This window comes from Hippoglossus stenolepis, chromosome 6 (assembly GCF_022539355.2).
Source record: "Hippoglossus stenolepis isolate QCI-W04-F060 chromosome 6, HSTE1.2, whole genome shotgun sequence".
Lineage (NCBI taxonomy): Eukaryota > Metazoa > Chordata > Actinopteri > Pleuronectiformes > Pleuronectidae > Hippoglossus > Hippoglossus stenolepis.
The window spans coordinates 11,030,173-11,047,144 of record NC_061488.1 but is presented as its reverse complement, the minus strand read 5'-3'; the positions used below and the strand labels follow the sequence as shown (position 1 = coordinate 11,047,144).

Genomic DNA, 16,972 nt, shown 5'->3' with positions numbered 1-16,972 from the left:
ACATAATATAGCACTTCATCTTCTGCATCAAAGATCCTTCTATCAGAGCATGGTCGTGTATCCAAGAGTCATCCCACACTGGTAATATTTTCACAATCATTTTATTAAGTGCACTGAATCAGGAAATCCATGAAACAAAGAGAGAAAGTGATTTTTGTTTTCAAGCAGTAAAAGTGAACAGAGAGTGATTACCAAATTCCTTTCCCTTGTTAATGGAAACAAACAGAAAAAAAACCTTCATATTGTATTTAAAAACAGTAGCAAAAAAAAAATGCAGAATCAAAAGTGCCTGTATTCATGTATTGTGATAAAACAATTTTTTTCACAATAATTGAAAGTAATTGTGGCAATCATCATTGGACCACAGAGAATACAGGTACATGAACATGTAGTGTGTTCTGGTTGGACAGCACATTCAGAGCTTTGGCTTTGCAATGGACCCCACACTGTCTTGAAAACAGAAGCATCATACCCTTGACACACAGCAGTGTCCTGCTACCTTTTCCTGGCATCAACGACAGCACTAGTTCACTACCATACATTTGTCTGATATTTACTGTCACTGACTCAAGTGTTGAATTATCCATAGAGCGGAGTTCATGAAGCCGTCAGACTCGGCATCCACCTTGGAGAGAGAGTGGTTGTTCCCTTGGTACCACAGCAGCCTAAACAACACACGTCAGAGCACTTGTCAAACAATGCATATCTGAGTACTGTGCGTTATTGGTTATGTCAGACAAGATGCTTACCGGACTGGAACCTGCTTTGCTTTCAGCGCCCTGTAATACTCGATTCCCTGCTTGTTCGGAACACGCTTGTCATCTTCCCCCAGGAGAAGCAGAACCGGGGTCTGTACCTAAGAAAAGAGATCACCTTAGGTTACTACATTGTGTAACAACGCCAATGAAGTCACATATGCAGTCAAGGTGCAGGAATCCTCACCTGTGTCACGTGTTTAATGGGGGACTTGTTCAACATCTGTTCCCAAACAGTAGGGTCAGGTAAACAGTCTGTGCTGTAGTTGAAGCCAGCCGTGACCATGCACCTAGTTAATGTATGAAACAAAGTTAAAAAAAAGAAATCACTGAATGGTTTTGAGGGGAGGTCCCTGTTGGGTGTGTATTACTGAAAACATCCTTCCCTGACAACGAGACATACACATGCCCTTCACCACACTCACTTGCTTAGAGCTGCCAGGCCAGAATATCAGAGGTGACAATGATAAAACACCACACGTGTGTAGCTGTGCATGACTGACACAGCCATAAAACATGGGTAAAACATGTGGGGAAGAGACGTACCAGTCTGGGATGTCTGTGCTGCCAATCATTGAAGCCAAATTGATGACAGGGTTGCGAGCCACGCAGGCCTTGTAGAATGCTGGGTACTGGCCGATCAGATGACAGGCCAGGAAACCACCGTGGGAGCCTCCTGAAAGTGCCACTCTCTGCGCGTCAAATTCATCACCTTTCAGAACACTTTCAACAGCAAACTGTTCGGAGGCAAAACGTTTGGAAAACTTTTAATGAACAGAGGGACATAAGTCATTTTATGTTACTTTCAGAGCGTATCAAATTCATGACTTGTTAAACATTCTGTCCATTGTTTTAAAGTGATTTAAAAGTGTTTAGCGGGAAACAAGCCAGGAATGCAAACAAGGGGGGACTCATGTTTGACATGTACTTTGGCTTTTGTAACTTCGGAGACCTTTTACATGCACAAAATATATATAAAAGCCTTATATGGGCTCTTTTGTGGCGCTTTTTTGTTCTTACTTGAACATCTTTGACATCCTGGTTGCCAGCATTGCCGGGTAATGAGAGGATACTGTCCTGGCCATATCCAAGGGAGCCACGATAGTTCACTAGAATAAAAAAATAAAGCAAACCAAAAACACAATAATTTCTATGTATCATGGCTAGATATTGTGATGTATTCTTGAACAGATAAAAACACATTTATTAAAGCCGACAGGATCCTGAAAATCTAAGTGCGGCTGCTGGTTATACCCTGGGCCATGTGAAAAAACTAGGTTGAGAAATGAGTCATGCTTTTTGTGGTCTGACGACACACTTCTGCTCTGTAGTGAAAAGTACCCACTACAATTTCCTCATTTAAACTTCTAAAGAAAGTCTTTAGAGAAACCAGTAAAACAACTGTCACATACTACAAGCCATACAACAGCAGGTATGAAGTATTCATGTTGACAAAATCTAAGTTATCTAAGCCAGGATAGTTTTGCATTCGTAAATGTGCTGGCAAAACACCAACCTATAATTGGTTTTGCCTGTGAGCATTGAGCAGCATGTTCCTGAAGTATGTGAGAAAAGGTATATTAAATACTTTTTCTAGTCTGAAAAACCCTTGCAAATAAATTAAATTATTCAAACGTAACTAAAACATCTTCGTTCTACAGGACAGAGGAATGTGAATCTCTCTTTATCTTTGACACACAGAGTTTGTATTCTGTCAGTGGATGTCTGTCTTCTGAGCAGGTGTCAAACATGAACTCACCCAGCAGTACAGCAAAGCCCATCCTGCACAGCACAGAGGACGACAGAAGCCATTCGGCTACAATCACTGAGTGGGGACCCCCTAATGAAAAATAACAACAATACAGATTGACAGTTATTATTATCTTTTTTGCCTTAGTTCTGTGTAGCATGAATGTCACATTTATATTGTAAATGTAAATACTATACATTCAAATATATTAATTGTATAACAGCATTGGAAATCCCTGTTACAAAAGACCATCCTTGGTTGTAAGAGTTTGATTTAACATTTTGCCACTAAGGACACGATTGTCATAGCAACCACTGTTGCCTTTGCCAATCTTATCTGTAGAAGTAGCTCTTGAATGAGCAGAGACAAATCCCTACACTCACACAATCCTAAAATTAAACTCAGCATGGATTAATAGCTTGTTTCACAATGGAAGCATAATGATGATCAATGCAGAACATTAAACATGTAGTCGATACTGTGCGTCAATTTTGTTCATTTTGTTTACAGTAGAATCAAGTAATGGAAACAGAACCATGAAGAGAGGAACCAACCATGAGGAGTGACGATAAGAGGCAACTTCACTCCATCCTTCACCTCCTTTGGTTTGATCAACAAAGCTTCAAAGTCAAGGCCAGCTAGAATTAAAAAACAATTAGTTAGTCTTATTAATATTACATATATTGTTCTATTTGTCTCACAGTAAAACCAAAGTCTTTCAAACCCTTCATTAACTTTGGGACACATTTATTTTATCTGACTTAAATCTAACTGGGAGCTTTCACTTATAAACTTCTTTTATCCTTCTCTGGTAAGAGAAGTTGCAAACTGTTAACAGGTTTAACAAAGCAAACAAATGTGATGATAAATCTGTTCAACCCAGATCAGCTGAGGTTTGTTCTTTCTTAGAGGGAGGTGGCTGTTAGCTTTACTTGTATGTACCGGTATGTACTTCCTTACCAGTTTACTAGGGAAACCTTGGCAAAGTTAATGTAATTCAATTTGATAATTTTGTCATACCTCTACGATTTGAGGTCTCATACTCACAGTTTTTGTGGGTTCTGTCCGAAAGGTGTTTATCCAACTGATTATTTTTAGGCTATACATGTATAAGTTGGGGGTATTTGAAAAGACTAGTGTATGTGGAGGTGTTTATTACATATTCCGTTACCCTCATATATGTGAAACAATTTAAGAGTAGACAAAACTGACTAAATATCTTCAAACCATTTGAGAAAAAACTAAAATGAAGAATTTGAAGTCTTACAGTATTGACTGTTGTCTTGATCTGGGGGAGGGGTGAAGGTCAAGATCTGCCAGTGAATATCTGGTAACACCTGAGAGTCTTCCAAAGTCACCCACTCAATTTGCTCCTGAGAATCTCTGGCCGGAAGGAAACCAACCCTCTGGACAGAGAAATTGCATTGCAATGAGTGACATAACAGATTTTCCATCTCATGAAGTTTTATTTTTTGCATTGCAAAGCACCCCAACACAATCCCCAAATGTCATTAATGTAAAAACATACTTAATATATACTCTATATGAAAATATGAATACTGACATAAAGAACATTCTTAGTGAAAACACTGATCCTACCAGACTTGGGGGGTAGTTAGGAGAAGAGAAGCTGACAACCATTAGATCTCTCTCTATGCTCAGCAGACACCAGTTCCCAGCATCACACTCTGCAGACAAAGGTCATTATCAGAACAGTGCTCTTATAAGTAAATTAATTTGTGGAGACTGTCAGCACAAAACATCTGTAATCTAAAAAAAAAAGTCTAGATCCAAGCATGAGTAAGATCAAGGCTCATAAATGTGTCCAGTGACTCACTTGAAGTCAGAGAGGTGACTTTCCCTGTGCTTATATCCACCATCAACAGGTCCTACAAGAGCAAAATGTAAATCCATCAGAAAAAATTGCAATTTGTCCATTGTCATAATAACGAGCCACTTCTCAGGAGTTGACTGTACCTTGCGGCTGCGCTGAGGACAAGCTAAAAGAACACTCTGACTATCGGCTGACCAGCATTGAGGGGACAACTGAGAGCTGTAGAGACCAGTGAAGCCATCTGTAAAGACACACCAATGCAGACAGACATAATAAGGTTAATATTTATAGTGGGGGGGAAAGGGGGGCATTGATATGACTATCAACTATTCCTCACCTTCTCCAGGTCGCTGTACCACATCCACCACCACTGAGGTTTTCTTGGTATACCAGTCATACTAGAAATAATTTGCAAACACAAAGTAAGCATATGGAGCAAATCGAATGTACAGCTGCAACAACATATTTAAATGTCAACAGAATAGAAAAGCACAAGATGGAACATTGCGTGTAACTACAATCTTCAGTGAAGACAGTACTATCTGTAAAGAAGGGAAAGTAGGCACATCTGGCACCTTGTAAAGACCTGCTATTATCATCTGTCCTTAGAATCTGACAAGTGCTCGACTTTAAGTTCCTGTATTCGCACCTTCCATCTACTGTGACCACTTGTGATCTGATCTCACTTCCCCTCCATATATATATATATATATATATATATATTAATGAATATGTACATCATTGTTGTTTGCAAAGACCACATTATGTTGTTTTTACCAAGTCTGAGTTTGCAGATGTGTCCACTGTATATGTGTCTGTGTGTGTCTGAGAGCAAGAGAGAGGTGGAGAAGGAAGAGAGAGATAGGTATGTAAAGAAATATGTCTGTACTCTATGTACTGTGTGTACGAATGAGACATGTAAAATACTTTAGATTCATTGTGAAACTGTAGCTATTCAAAAGGACGTCATCTGAGTGGGCGGTTTTTCCTACATGGTCAGGGACATATTTGCATTCACATGTGGCCCAGACCACCTGCGAATGTGCTCAGAGTGATCGAATCTAAAGATGCCATGACGATGCATTTGGGTGCATTCAGACCTGTACTTGTGATCGGATCACTCAGGATGAATGTAATAACAGATCTGAACGGGGATCGTGGGGAAAAGAGGCTTCTTTCTGTCTCACCATACAGAGCTTGCTGCACTGCATATGTGGGCCGTAGACAGAACATTCCAAGTAGACAATTCGACACTGGTCTGGACTCATCCTGGGGGAATACACTGCACTGGTGCCTGATGACAGCTGCTCTGATGGACATAAACAGATACATGTGAACATCCGCAATCAGTAGCTATAACAGTTTTACACTAGATAAGCTGTTAGGTGTGACATACATTAATATGTGTGAAACTCAGTTTTGAAAACCTTGCCTTCGTGCAGAACTCTCGCTTGTCGTCATACTTTAAATAACCTGGTTGATGTTTATTAAATAGGAACTATAGACCTAAATGATAGAAGGAGCAAACACCAACTTACCACATTTCCCCCCAGTGAGGTCCACATAGAATAAAGACGACCTGAGAGAGAAGGGGGAAACATTACTGAAGAGCAGTATCAGCCTGTGAGCCTTACAAAGATACAGTTCTCACAGTCCAGCTTTAAAGGGGACATAGCATGCAAATTCCACTTTGTTAGTGCTTCTACAGGTTAATGTGGGTATCTGGCATGTCTACCAACCCAAAAACTCTGGGAAAAAACACTTTCGCGTTTTGTTATAGTTCCTCTAAGTCAGAAACGTCATGCTTGAGCGACTCGATTGCGCTTCCTGGGTATTGTGTCGTAACAATACACTGGAAGTCTCCCTACATGGTCTTGGCCCCCCGTCCCGTCCCGTCCCCCACACTCGTTACTTCGGGTTTACACCGGAGGCTGCGAGCAAGCGCAGCGCCGTTCCCAAGCACGCAGGCGGGCTGTTCACACGGGCGAGCATTTCTCCGCTGGTCAGCCCGCGATTCACTCACATGTGGCATTTGTCTGGATCGTTGGGACTGGGAGGCTGCAGCAGCTGCTCGGGAGCGACCGCTCGCTCTCCCGTGCGTGAGCTGGAATTTGTGTCAGCGCCACACAGCAGCAGTGTGGAGGACTTCCGCAGTGTTCAGCGCTACTGTAACCCCCGAACCCCGACATTCAACGGGTACAACAACAAGCGGAGAAAGCAGAATCGCGGGCTGACCTTATATGTACAGTCTATGGGGCTGACCAGCGCGGAGAAATGCTCGTCCCGTGTGAACAGCCAGGCGGCTGCGCGCTGGAGAACGGCGCTGCGCTGCCTCGCAGCGGTCTTCCACACTGCCAGCTGTGTGGAAGACTTCCGCAGTGTTCAGCTCTACTGTATGCCGGGTTACAGTAGTTCCGCCGGGTTACAGTAGTTCCGCCGGGGTACACCGGACGCGGAAGTGCCGCTGCGAGGCAGCGCAGCGCCGTTCTCCAGCGCGCAGCCGCCTGGCTGTTCACACGGGACGAGCATTTCTCCGCGCTGGTCAGACCCATAGACTGTACATATAAGGTCAGCCCGCGATTCTGCTTTCTCCGCTTGTTGTTCCCGTTGAATGTCGGGGTTCGGGGTAAATGATGGTCTTCATAGCCCCCACCTCTCTTTCTCTCTCTGTCTGTCTGCTTGTGTGCTTGTAGTGGATGGGCAGAGGGGGACATTTAATTATGTGATTGGGAAAATTAAAACTCCAGGACAACAAGGGAATACAAAGTATGGGATGCATATTTGATAATTTATATCATATAAAATATGTAATTTATATCGTTTAAAATCATGGGGGAGAGGGGGAGGGGAGCTGGCTCATTAGCATTTAAAGGAACAGGCAGTCAAAACAGGTCACTCTGTGGAGGGCTGTTTTATACAGGGTAAAAAGGGTGCTGTTTTATATGATCCTTGTGGTATTTTGACCAAAGTATGTTACAGACATTTCATTAAGACCCCAAGGAACCATATCAACTTGTGGTAAAATGGGCATGCTATGTCCCCTTTAATTTTAACTTTTCTCTGACATGTGTAAACAGTAATCACCTCCTGTTGGGGCAGTACTTGAGGCCAAGTCTGAAAGGCTCATGCCACCAGCCTACAAACACCACACCTGTGTCACCTGGAGCCCAAAATGCCTGCAGAGACCGAGAGAGCGAAAGCAAAAGACTATGATGACTACAAATAGACAAACGTTAAAACGACACTCATCCTTGCAAGAGATAGTTGAACAAACCTGTCCAGGTGAGATATTTTCAGGCACACCTTCAAGCACAGAGACGTTGTCGCCCTCGATGTCCAAAACGCAAAGCACCGGGCAGTTCTTACTAACCAGTGCTTCTCCCCAGTCCTCACGGAGGACAAACTGCTCCCCCTGCAGGAATGTTTTTTTATAAACCAACTTAAACTATAGACAATTGGACATAGGAATGTAAAATTAAACCTTTGATGAGTGAAAATGTTTTCAATTTTGAAATTTGACAGTGTTCATTTCAATTACCTTTACAGTCTCCTTTTTCTCCTCTCTCATGGTTTCCTCCTCGTCCCCAATAGAAGACAGCTCTGGTGACACAGTCTACAAGCAGAAAAGGAGACAGAATAATGAGCAATGACATTTACATTACATTAATCCTACACACAGTGCCTAGGAGCTATGGTCAATGGTGAAAAAATACTAAATCATATACAGGGCAGAAAACATGCTCCACTGTTCTGACGTCCACATTCCAGCAAGGCATGTCGAGGTATCTAATCTTTTAAAGGTGAAAAAATACCTGGGATGCATTCAACATGAAAACATTTTCAACATGCACCGGTTTGCCGAGTTGTTTAACAATAAGCCTCCTCTCAATGGCATGCAACAACTATTGAGATATATTTGCTCCATTGTGTTGAGTCTGAATCTGCTGAAGTTAACAGTCGTTGTTGTTTTCCCCCAATTGGATTCTTGGTTTAAATTATTTACAGAAACTCCCTGAATAGCTGGAAACTTGTATCTACACTGTGCAATGAGGCAGTCAAGTAGCCATGGATCGAAAGTTTGTTGTGTTTTTTGCAGTACTGAACACATTGACACGTTGAGGGGGAAATCAACATGCTTGAAACTCTTTGATTGTAGAGCAAAGTGCAGCAGCGTTTTGTGTGACTCAGTTTGTGCCGACAGACCTGAAAGAAGGATTCTGCCTTGGGCCTCTTTCTCTCCGCCACATACAGAAGGTGGGTCTCAGAGTGGGACCAAACCAAGCAGCCAAATTGCTCTAGGAATGCAAACAATTGTGTGATTAACACCTGCACTGGCACATGTAAAAAGTCAAGTTTCATAGCAACTGATTAACAGAAACATTCTGATGACTCACCGTCTTCATAGACTTTGCCGTGCTTCTTTAGGGCTGTTAGATCGATGCTCTTCATCTTGATGTTTTTACTCCAGATCTGCAGGGTCACAAAGACGTCAGGAGAAGAGAGCAAAGTCAGGTGATGTTTTTTAATATAGGCTATATGTGGAAAATATAGCAAACAGAGATATTAATGAGAGCCATACAGGGGATATAAAAAAGTATAAAGTGTAACATCTGCATTTTTAAAAAATACATATTTTAACAAATGCTGAATTGTACTGATATCCTAAACAAACAGGACATGTGTCTTTTTGCTTTAATTTTGTGCTTCTGATATTTGAATATCAATATTTAAAAAAACATATCTTATGTCTATTGACTCCCAACAAATGATGAATTGTATTATTGTATTAAGTGAAAGGCCTGTGATCCGGAGTAAATGTGTGTTAAATATCCAACCTAAAACTAACTGTAGTGGAACAAAGACATTCATCATAGTGGATGTGAGTGTGAGTGAGAAGGATGACCACACACCTCCAGAAACTGTTTGTCCTCCGCTTTGATTTTACACTCTCTGACAACAGCCTTCATATCACCTGACGGGGAATCCTTGCTCAACAACCTGACAGGAGGAACACATTGATGAGACACAGGTCTAGGGGAACACTTCCATCTCCACTCCAGATAAAAAGACAAAATGTTGTACGTACTCTCCTTTAATCTCAGTGCAGTTTCCTGAAGCTCCAGAGAAGACCACCGACTTATCATCGTGGAATACAATGTACTGCCGGCAAAACTTGACATTCTCATTCCTCTCCAGGTCACGTTGGCTCCACTCTGCAGAGGAGAGAAAACAAATACAATCATTTTCAAAAAAAGAGCCCACACAGAGACCTGGGGAGCGATCAAATACTCCATTCAAGTTAGGAAAGATCCTAACTGTGTTAAGCTACTGAAGTATTTCAGTAGCTGCCTTAATAAGAACTGCTTGAATTCTCTAAATGATAAGGAAAGGAGCTTCAATGCTTCCTAACTCATCTCCTTAAGCATAGGACACTGCAGACCTTCCTTTAAGAAAGGAGCAGAGAAAATGCCATCCCACAATTCATTGCAGCAGCAACATTTAAAGCAAGTCTCTGTCACATCTGTCCAGTCAGGTGTCACGATGAACAACAAGCACATTGAACTTTTAGTTCACAATTTCATCATCAGAACTAAATATAATTATAAATATAATCATCAGAACTAAATACTAATATAAATATTAACATCAGAACTAAATACAATTTTAAAGGTTATAATATAGTTATATATAGTAGAATGCACGCTAGAGAATTTTCTCCACTTCTATAAGCTTTTCTCCACGTATATTCCTCACATGATCATATTATTTCAACATTTCAGTCCCGTTTGTTTCATTTTAATTTCCAAGGAAATCTATTTGTTCCTTTAATTAAACTGAAAACCTCACATTGTCATTTTGAGAAACATTTTCTCAGGACGTGTCACCCTGTTGTGGACAGGAAACTTTACCATAACTGTGTGTGTGCACAGCCTACAGAACAAAGTGCCCTGCAGTCTGTGTAACTTATATAACAAATAAAGTTGTTGTTTTCTGTTTTGTAACTGGCTGTAAGAGGAGTTTCTCTGCACCGTGAGTCTCCTTTCCTAACTCCTTCGGACTTCTCCTTCACATCCTTCTTTGGCCTGGTCACTTTTTTCCATCTGGAAGGAGGGATGGTGTTTTTTGGGGGGCGGGGGGGAGAAGAGGAGGTGATTGTGACAGATCGTGTTGGTTGTGGCCCAGACACGCACCTGTGTAGATGTTGCTGTATTTGCCTCCATACTGGGAGGTGACGACAGGTCCCACGTCGGCTCTGCTCAGCGAAGGGAAGATGCTGATCTCCCGGTAGAGTCGGGCTATTTCCTCCGGGTTGCTCATCACCTGACAACACGCAGCAGACAAACTCACAGCACGTCTCGGTGACACAAACCGTCTCACAGCGAACAATGCCTTATTCATGTCCCAGCCGGGGAGCTAGGCGGCTAACTCGGCTAGTTTACCACCAAAAACACGGGAGTGTGTGAAACATTAGCTTTTGTACGAGCAGGAACTTCCTATTGCAGCTGTCAGGAAACCACCGGGACAGAGTCCGCCTGCTAGCTCTACTAGACCGCTTGCTGAGTCCGCTGGTATCAAAACACTTAGCAAGTAACTAAGGCAAGTTGTACATTTACGCATTTATAGTTAAAGTCGATTGTGTCAGCGTGTTTTTATCCCTTCAAACAGTCAGTTAAGTTGAATCTTACATGTGACGCCATGACAGTGACGCTGCTCCACGGTTGACAGCGCAGAACACAATGGACACGGGAGCGCTAACATCAAGCTAGCCAAAGAAAAAATTGTATTACTTCCTGTAACTTACAAAATAATATAAAGTCTGAATTTAACAGTTCTCGAATGGGCCAAAACCAGACTCAAGGAATATGTTAACTATTAATGGTGAACGAATACATCGCCCAAAGCTGTCTAGAACAGCTCAAAACATTTTTAATAAGAGTTAATTAATACCAGTATTATATACACATGCTGTTATTTTGTAGGAAAACAACCACCGCGACGCACCAAAAAGGAAGAAGGAAGTATAAACTAACCGAGTTTAGCGCCCTCTTGCGTTGTAATTAATTGTCTCTCGGGTCCGTGCAGGAAGTGAAATTCACCTGCAGTTGGTTGTGTCCTGTCCAGTCCTGTCCTGTCCTTTCCAGTCCTGTCCTGGCCAGGTTCTGCCAATCCTGTCCTGTCCTGGTTCTGCCAATCCTGTCCCCTCCTGTCCAGTCCAGTCCTATCCTGTCCTCTCCAGTCCTGTCCAGTCTAGTCCTGTCCCTTTTGCCACTGCTGTCCTTTCCAATCGTGTCTAGTCCTCTCCTCTCCTGTCCTGTCCAGTCCTGTCTTGCCTTTATTTATTTCAAACATGTAAATAAAAAAGTAGATATACAAACAAGTGAAAAAAAAATGAAAAGTAATATTATTTACAAACTGATGAGGAATTTTATTTTACTCTTAATGGTTTAATCTACATATCCGAAAAATACCAGTGAGTAATTAATGATGTTATCACCTTAAATTAACACCTGTCAAGTATATAATGTATAAAGTATACATTGAGTTGCTGTGACCAAAACTGAAATCATTTGAAATTATAAATTTAAGTAGAAACAGAACAGACCATGATCTGAAACTTACCATAAAGATGGTGATTTTGTAAGGATATATTTCTAAACAGATACATTTCATAGTTATTTTGTAAAGATATATTTCTAAACAGATATGTTTCATAGTTATTTATTTTGTAAAGATATATTTCTAAACAACATCATGTGACTGAACCGCCGCAATGGTTTTGTCAGTCAGCTGGGGTGGGTGGGGTCACAAAGAGCCAAGATGGCTGACTTCGAGGATCCGCTGTCAGAGGAGGAGAAGGTTTGGAGACTGTTTTATTCGTTATTCGGAGACATTTCTTCTCGCACGTGGAGACCTGTCTGTGCTGAACGTTCGCCCGAGCCAATGGTTCATTTTTGGGACGAGAGCGCCAGTTTCTGGTCACGCATCGGAATGATAAACTTGCGCGTTGAAATCTACGCTCAGCTAACTAGCCAATGCTAGTTAAAGCTTGCAGCTGGCTAGCGGCTGAATACAGAGCCGACACTTTTACTGACAACTTTCTAAGTACTCGTCACTGCACGTGTGGACGCGGATGTACCGATGCGCCTCCGAAGGTCTCGTTGTAGTGTTCACATTAATCTGCAATAAGCGCGGGGGCGACGTTTTCGTCCAGTACTACGTGAAGCTAGCGTTAGCGGCTAACGTCACTTTGCTGTGGATTTCTGGGTCAAACAGATACAGTTGCAGCGCAAATGCTCCATCGCCTCACATGGGCCGAGGCCGGGATACACGGGTGTGTGTGCGGATTAGATGGAGCCTGTTCGGAGCTGGAGGGAAGGTTCACTTGATTAGGAACGTCTCTCTGCTTGTGAAGGTGGACACAGACGCTTAGGTCATTTTTTTTTATGGACATCAGCTTCTCCTGATGACACCAGGAGGCGTTTTATCAACCATCATGGCCTGATGGTATAATGCAGACGAGCCGTGTGGATCCTACAGTGTTTACAATGCGTTGGATGTTTATAAAAGCTGTAATTAAAAATATATATCAGTTCTTCTATCTTTTTAAAACGTGCTATTTGTGTGTCATTGTTGACCGACATTCTTTAAACTGAGATGTTATTGTCGTTTCTGGTTGTCGGGCTATAGGTAATAATTATCCCAACATCATTTTCAGCAACAGCAATATAACAGAAGTCCAATATATGTATTAATGTAATGCTCATGTTTTTATGCTTTGTGCAAACACAATGAGGAAGTATGACACTATTGGTCTACCGCAGATTCTATTTATCTATCCATCTAGCTTCTGTGGTTTGTTGTTCTCTGTTCTTAAAATCGCTCATGATGCAAACCAAAAGTTAAGCTGAAAAGATTATTACAAAACTGCTAAACTTAACTTGCATCTTAGTACCAGCTATAGCAATACGACGAGGCCACAACAAATTTACTAACGAGAAGTAAAACATTTTTTTCCAACTTCCTTGACCTGTGCAAGTGAGATTATAGATTTGTTTTGCATATTAAACAATGGAAATCCAGTTAATTGCAGGCATTGGTCCGTGGTGTTTCTCTATTGTACTTTGAGTCATAATTGCTGAATTGATTAGTTGCATTGAATCTTTCTCCATAGGTTCGCATAGCGGCCAACTTTGTGACTCATGCCCCCCCAGGAGAGTTCAATGAGGTCTTCAATGGTAAGGAGAGGGCAGCTGTGGCAAAATAGCAATGATAATGACATTTTTTTAAATATATATATTGTTGGCTATTTTGCCTCTGATACTGATAGATTATTGTTTTGTCTCTGAAAAGTCCTTTCGTAAACAGTTTATTTTTGTCTTGCTAGATGTGCGGCTTCTTCTCAATAATGACAACCTCCTTAGGGAGGGAGCTTCACAGTAAGTCAGATTCATTTACAAGTAACATACAAGCAAAATATATTGATATTTTACACAGAATCTACACCGTTTAAAACACTCGAGCCTCTAGAGGGGGAGTATACATTGAGATTCATTATATGTTGGTGATAAAAACATGGTCAGTGTTCTCAAAATGGTCTCTAGAAAACGTGTTGAAATATCTTTGATGTCATATAACGATTATTTGTGCCCATTCTGTTTCTCTAGCTCCTTTGCTCAGTACAACATGGATCAGTTTACTCCTGCTAAACTTGAGGGCTACGATGAGCCGGTAGGTTTCATCCTTTAGTCTTTCCTATTTATTTCAGAAGAGCAAGTGTCTGAGCCACACGTCTTCCCTCTCCCTTCTTTTTAGGTCCTGATCACAGAGCATGGCGACTTGGGTCAGGGGCGTTTTCTGGACCCCCGTAACTGTTTGTCCTTCCGCTTCGACCACCTAAGAAAAGAGGTGAGCGACGTGGAGCCGTATGAAGGAGATATGGCCCTGAGAAGCTGGAGAGATGGCTGTGATACTGCCCTTAGTGCCTACGTCAAAGAGCACTATCCCACTGGAGTCTCCACGGTAAGGTGCACAAAAATGGTGATTTAAAAAAAAAAAAAGAAGTAATTTAGGCAATGTAGACTGCATTTTTACCCATATCATGTGTGTGTTGCAGGTATATGGCAAAACGGTCGATGGTCAGCAAACTATCATAGCCTGCATTGAAGGACATCAGTTTCAACCCAAAAACTTCTGGTAGGTTGACCGTCCTGCAATCACATTTTCCTAAACCTACCTGAATATGTGTATAATAGGATTAATAATTTTTTGTGTATTAGATTACACTTTGTCAGAATCTCAGTTGAAATTTGTCTTGCATCCTCATTGCCTCACATAAAGATGAACATAATTACACAACAGAACAAAACAGGTTTCTGTATATATGTCTTTAAACACGGTCAACGTGAAATAATTGCTCTCAGTTTTATAAATGTTCTTGATGCTGCTGTCTGATTGTAATGGTGACGTCACTTCATTTCCCTAACCCAGGAATGGTCGCTGTAGGTCAGAGTGGAAGCTTACCATTGGTCAGTCCACTGCTCAGGTGGTGGGAGTTTTGAAAATCCAGGTACATTCAATTTACCGTGCTCATCTGCATAAACAATATCAAGTCAAGAAGAATATTGATTGAAAAACACCATCTTACTTACAAAGTTCTTCCCTGTTTCCAGGTTCACTATTATGAAGATGGAAATGTGCAGCTGGTTAGTCATAAGGAGGTAGAAGAATCAATACCAGTGACTGTAAGTAGATAAACCCGTCAACACAAACACACCTGTGCCGTTCTTCAGCATTTCACACATAGTATTAGTCCTATTGTGTCATCTCAGGTTATATTCAAAGGAGTTCATCCATCTGTGCTGTAGATTTAAGACGATGATTACTTGTGTGTTTTTGAAACAGAATGAAAGCCAGACAGCCAAGGAATTTGTTGACATCATCGAGAACGCTGAAAATGACTACCAGGTAAGCTACCTTTTATTCACTCTGCATTTTATATTCTAGTATTTAAAACTCTGTTCTACTGTTATTAAAACATTCATAAAGAAAAAATATTTAAATAAGAAAATATATTCATGGTTTCCTCCACTTTGTGTCCTCAGACTGCAATCAGTGAGAACTACCAGACCATGTCTGACACAACTTTTAAAGCCCTGCGTCGCCAGCTGCCTGTCACACGCACTAAGATCGACTGGAATAAGATCTTAAGTTACAAAATTGGCAAGGAGATGCAGAACGCCTAGTGGAAGGTCAGGGAGACGCACGCTTCGCTTGTCTCACAACCCACCTATACGTGCGCAAGGACAAACCAAAGCAATGTCAGTATGGGGCAAGGAATTAATAAAAAAAACGAACAAAAAAATAATAACTGAAGATTTGCAGACTGTTAGGCACAGGTATCTGTCTGCGGTAAAGAAGTTGCAGTATGGAGATAGATGGTTTGGAGAAAATGGTTACTTGAGGATGTGTGGTGTGAGAGAGTTGTGTTGGGTCAGTGTGCAGGGCTGTGCTCAGAACTGCTACATTAGAGGAGTGACTCTTCCTTCGGCCATTTAAGGAATCACAGGGCTCCCCTAGATTCATGTATCAGTGGTTACATTACTCTTTCTTTATCAAACTGTTGCAGAACTGTGATCACAGTGGAGATATCAGCCCACACGGACAAAAAACAGAACTGCACAAGGCAGCTGATGAGAGAAATTAAGCACATCATTACATATCAAGAGTTTGATTTTGGAATAAAATATTCATTTTGTGAAACTTTTCTTTTCCTTATAGAATTGGGAAACAAGTACATCAGGAAAATTTGGCACAAAATGAATTGCAGTCATCTGACTTTTTAACTGGTACTGACAGAACTTAGTTACTTACATCGCTGACGGGATTGAGTTTTTTTTTATCTGATAACATTTAGAAGTAGCACGATTCTCAGCATAGCTCTGTTCCTGCACTGTTGACCTCTGGTGTTCGTCGGTGTCCATCAGGACTGAGGGAATGTGTAATTACTTTCTGTTGCGTGTCACTGATGTGTGTCTCCACCAATGCGAACTATGATGACTGAAATAAGATAAATCACCCTCTACGCTGCTGCGTCTATAATGCATTCTCTGGTCTCTTACTTTGACAAACACCACCTCCACTGCTGTACAGCTTTTCCTTTGTGAAAGGAGAAACATACTCATAATAACCAAGATTTATTTGCCAAAATCTCTTTCCTATGGTAAAGAACTCCACCCTCCCACCCATGTATGCAAATTTCTATTTTAATATGCTGGTTTTTGTTGGAGTCTTATAATATTATTGCACTCTGAACTGTAACAAACTGTGTATTGGTCAATGCCAAGTGAATGCAAAGCTGTTGCCATGTAAGGCAAGATCATATATACTGTATACGTTACATGACTTCTGGAAGGCCACATCATTCTGTATGTGTTACACGACTTCTAAGTAGGCTGACTCTGGATCAGTTACATGTTATCTAGACTGTGCCGTGTTCAACCCTCACACAATACTACAACTGTGTTCCGATCAGTTATTAAGCTCAAGACTTTACTGCCCCGTTCTGTTGTACAAATAAATGGATTGAACAGCTTGGCTAGATTGTTGTTTTGATTTTAATGGAGTCGCATGCAC

At 41.4% G+C, this 16,972-nt stretch overlaps 2 protein-coding genes across 3 annotated transcripts; one reads left to right on the top strand and one right to left on the bottom strand.

Annotated features, from left to right (window-relative positions):
- Nucleotides 1-85: 85 nt before the first annotated feature.
- On the bottom strand, nt 86-11,103 carry apeh (acylaminoacyl-peptide hydrolase). 2 transcript variants are annotated; one of them, XM_035159233.2, is made up of 23 exons: nt 11,026-11,103; nt 10,531-10,660; nt 9,426-9,552; nt 9,250-9,337; nt 8,734-8,809; nt 8,543-8,634; nt 7,878-7,952; nt 7,614-7,751; nt 7,424-7,515; nt 5,878-5,918; nt 5,527-5,648; nt 4,677-4,737; nt 4,483-4,580; nt 4,343-4,394; nt 4,105-4,193; nt 3,773-3,911; nt 3,060-3,143; nt 2,515-2,595; nt 1,776-1,864; nt 1,302-1,492; nt 943-1,045; nt 750-856; nt 86-665 (listed from the first exon to the last, which is right to left on the bottom strand). In XM_035159233.2, exons 1-23 carry the CDS (start codon nt 11,035-11,037, stop codon nt 560-562), a joined length of 2,193 nt encoding a protein of 730 aa, XP_035015124.1. In that variant the 5' UTR covers nt 11,038-11,103; the 3' UTR covers nt 86-559. The 2 variants fall into 2 exon arrangements, with proteins under 2 accessions (XP_035015124.1, XP_035015123.1); XM_035159232.2 differs by lacking the exon at nt 11,026-11,103 and having other exon boundaries at nt 10,531-10,991.
- A 1,016-nt stretch (nt 11,104-12,119) lies between these two features.
- On the top strand, nt 12,120-16,931 carry capza1b (capping actin protein of muscle Z-line subunit alpha 1b). Its single transcript, XM_035158762.2, has 10 exons — nt 12,120-12,196; nt 13,512-13,575; nt 13,725-13,776; nt 14,005-14,068; nt 14,153-14,359; nt 14,454-14,533; nt 14,828-14,906; nt 15,010-15,081; nt 15,242-15,304; nt 15,442-16,931. The coding sequence occupies exons 1-10, from the start codon at nt 12,158-12,160 to the stop codon at nt 15,580-15,582; spliced, it is 861 nt and encodes a 286-aa protein (XP_035014653.1). The 5' UTR covers nt 12,120-12,157; the 3' UTR covers nt 15,583-16,931.
- The last annotated feature ends 41 nt before the right edge of the window (nt 16,932-16,972 follow it).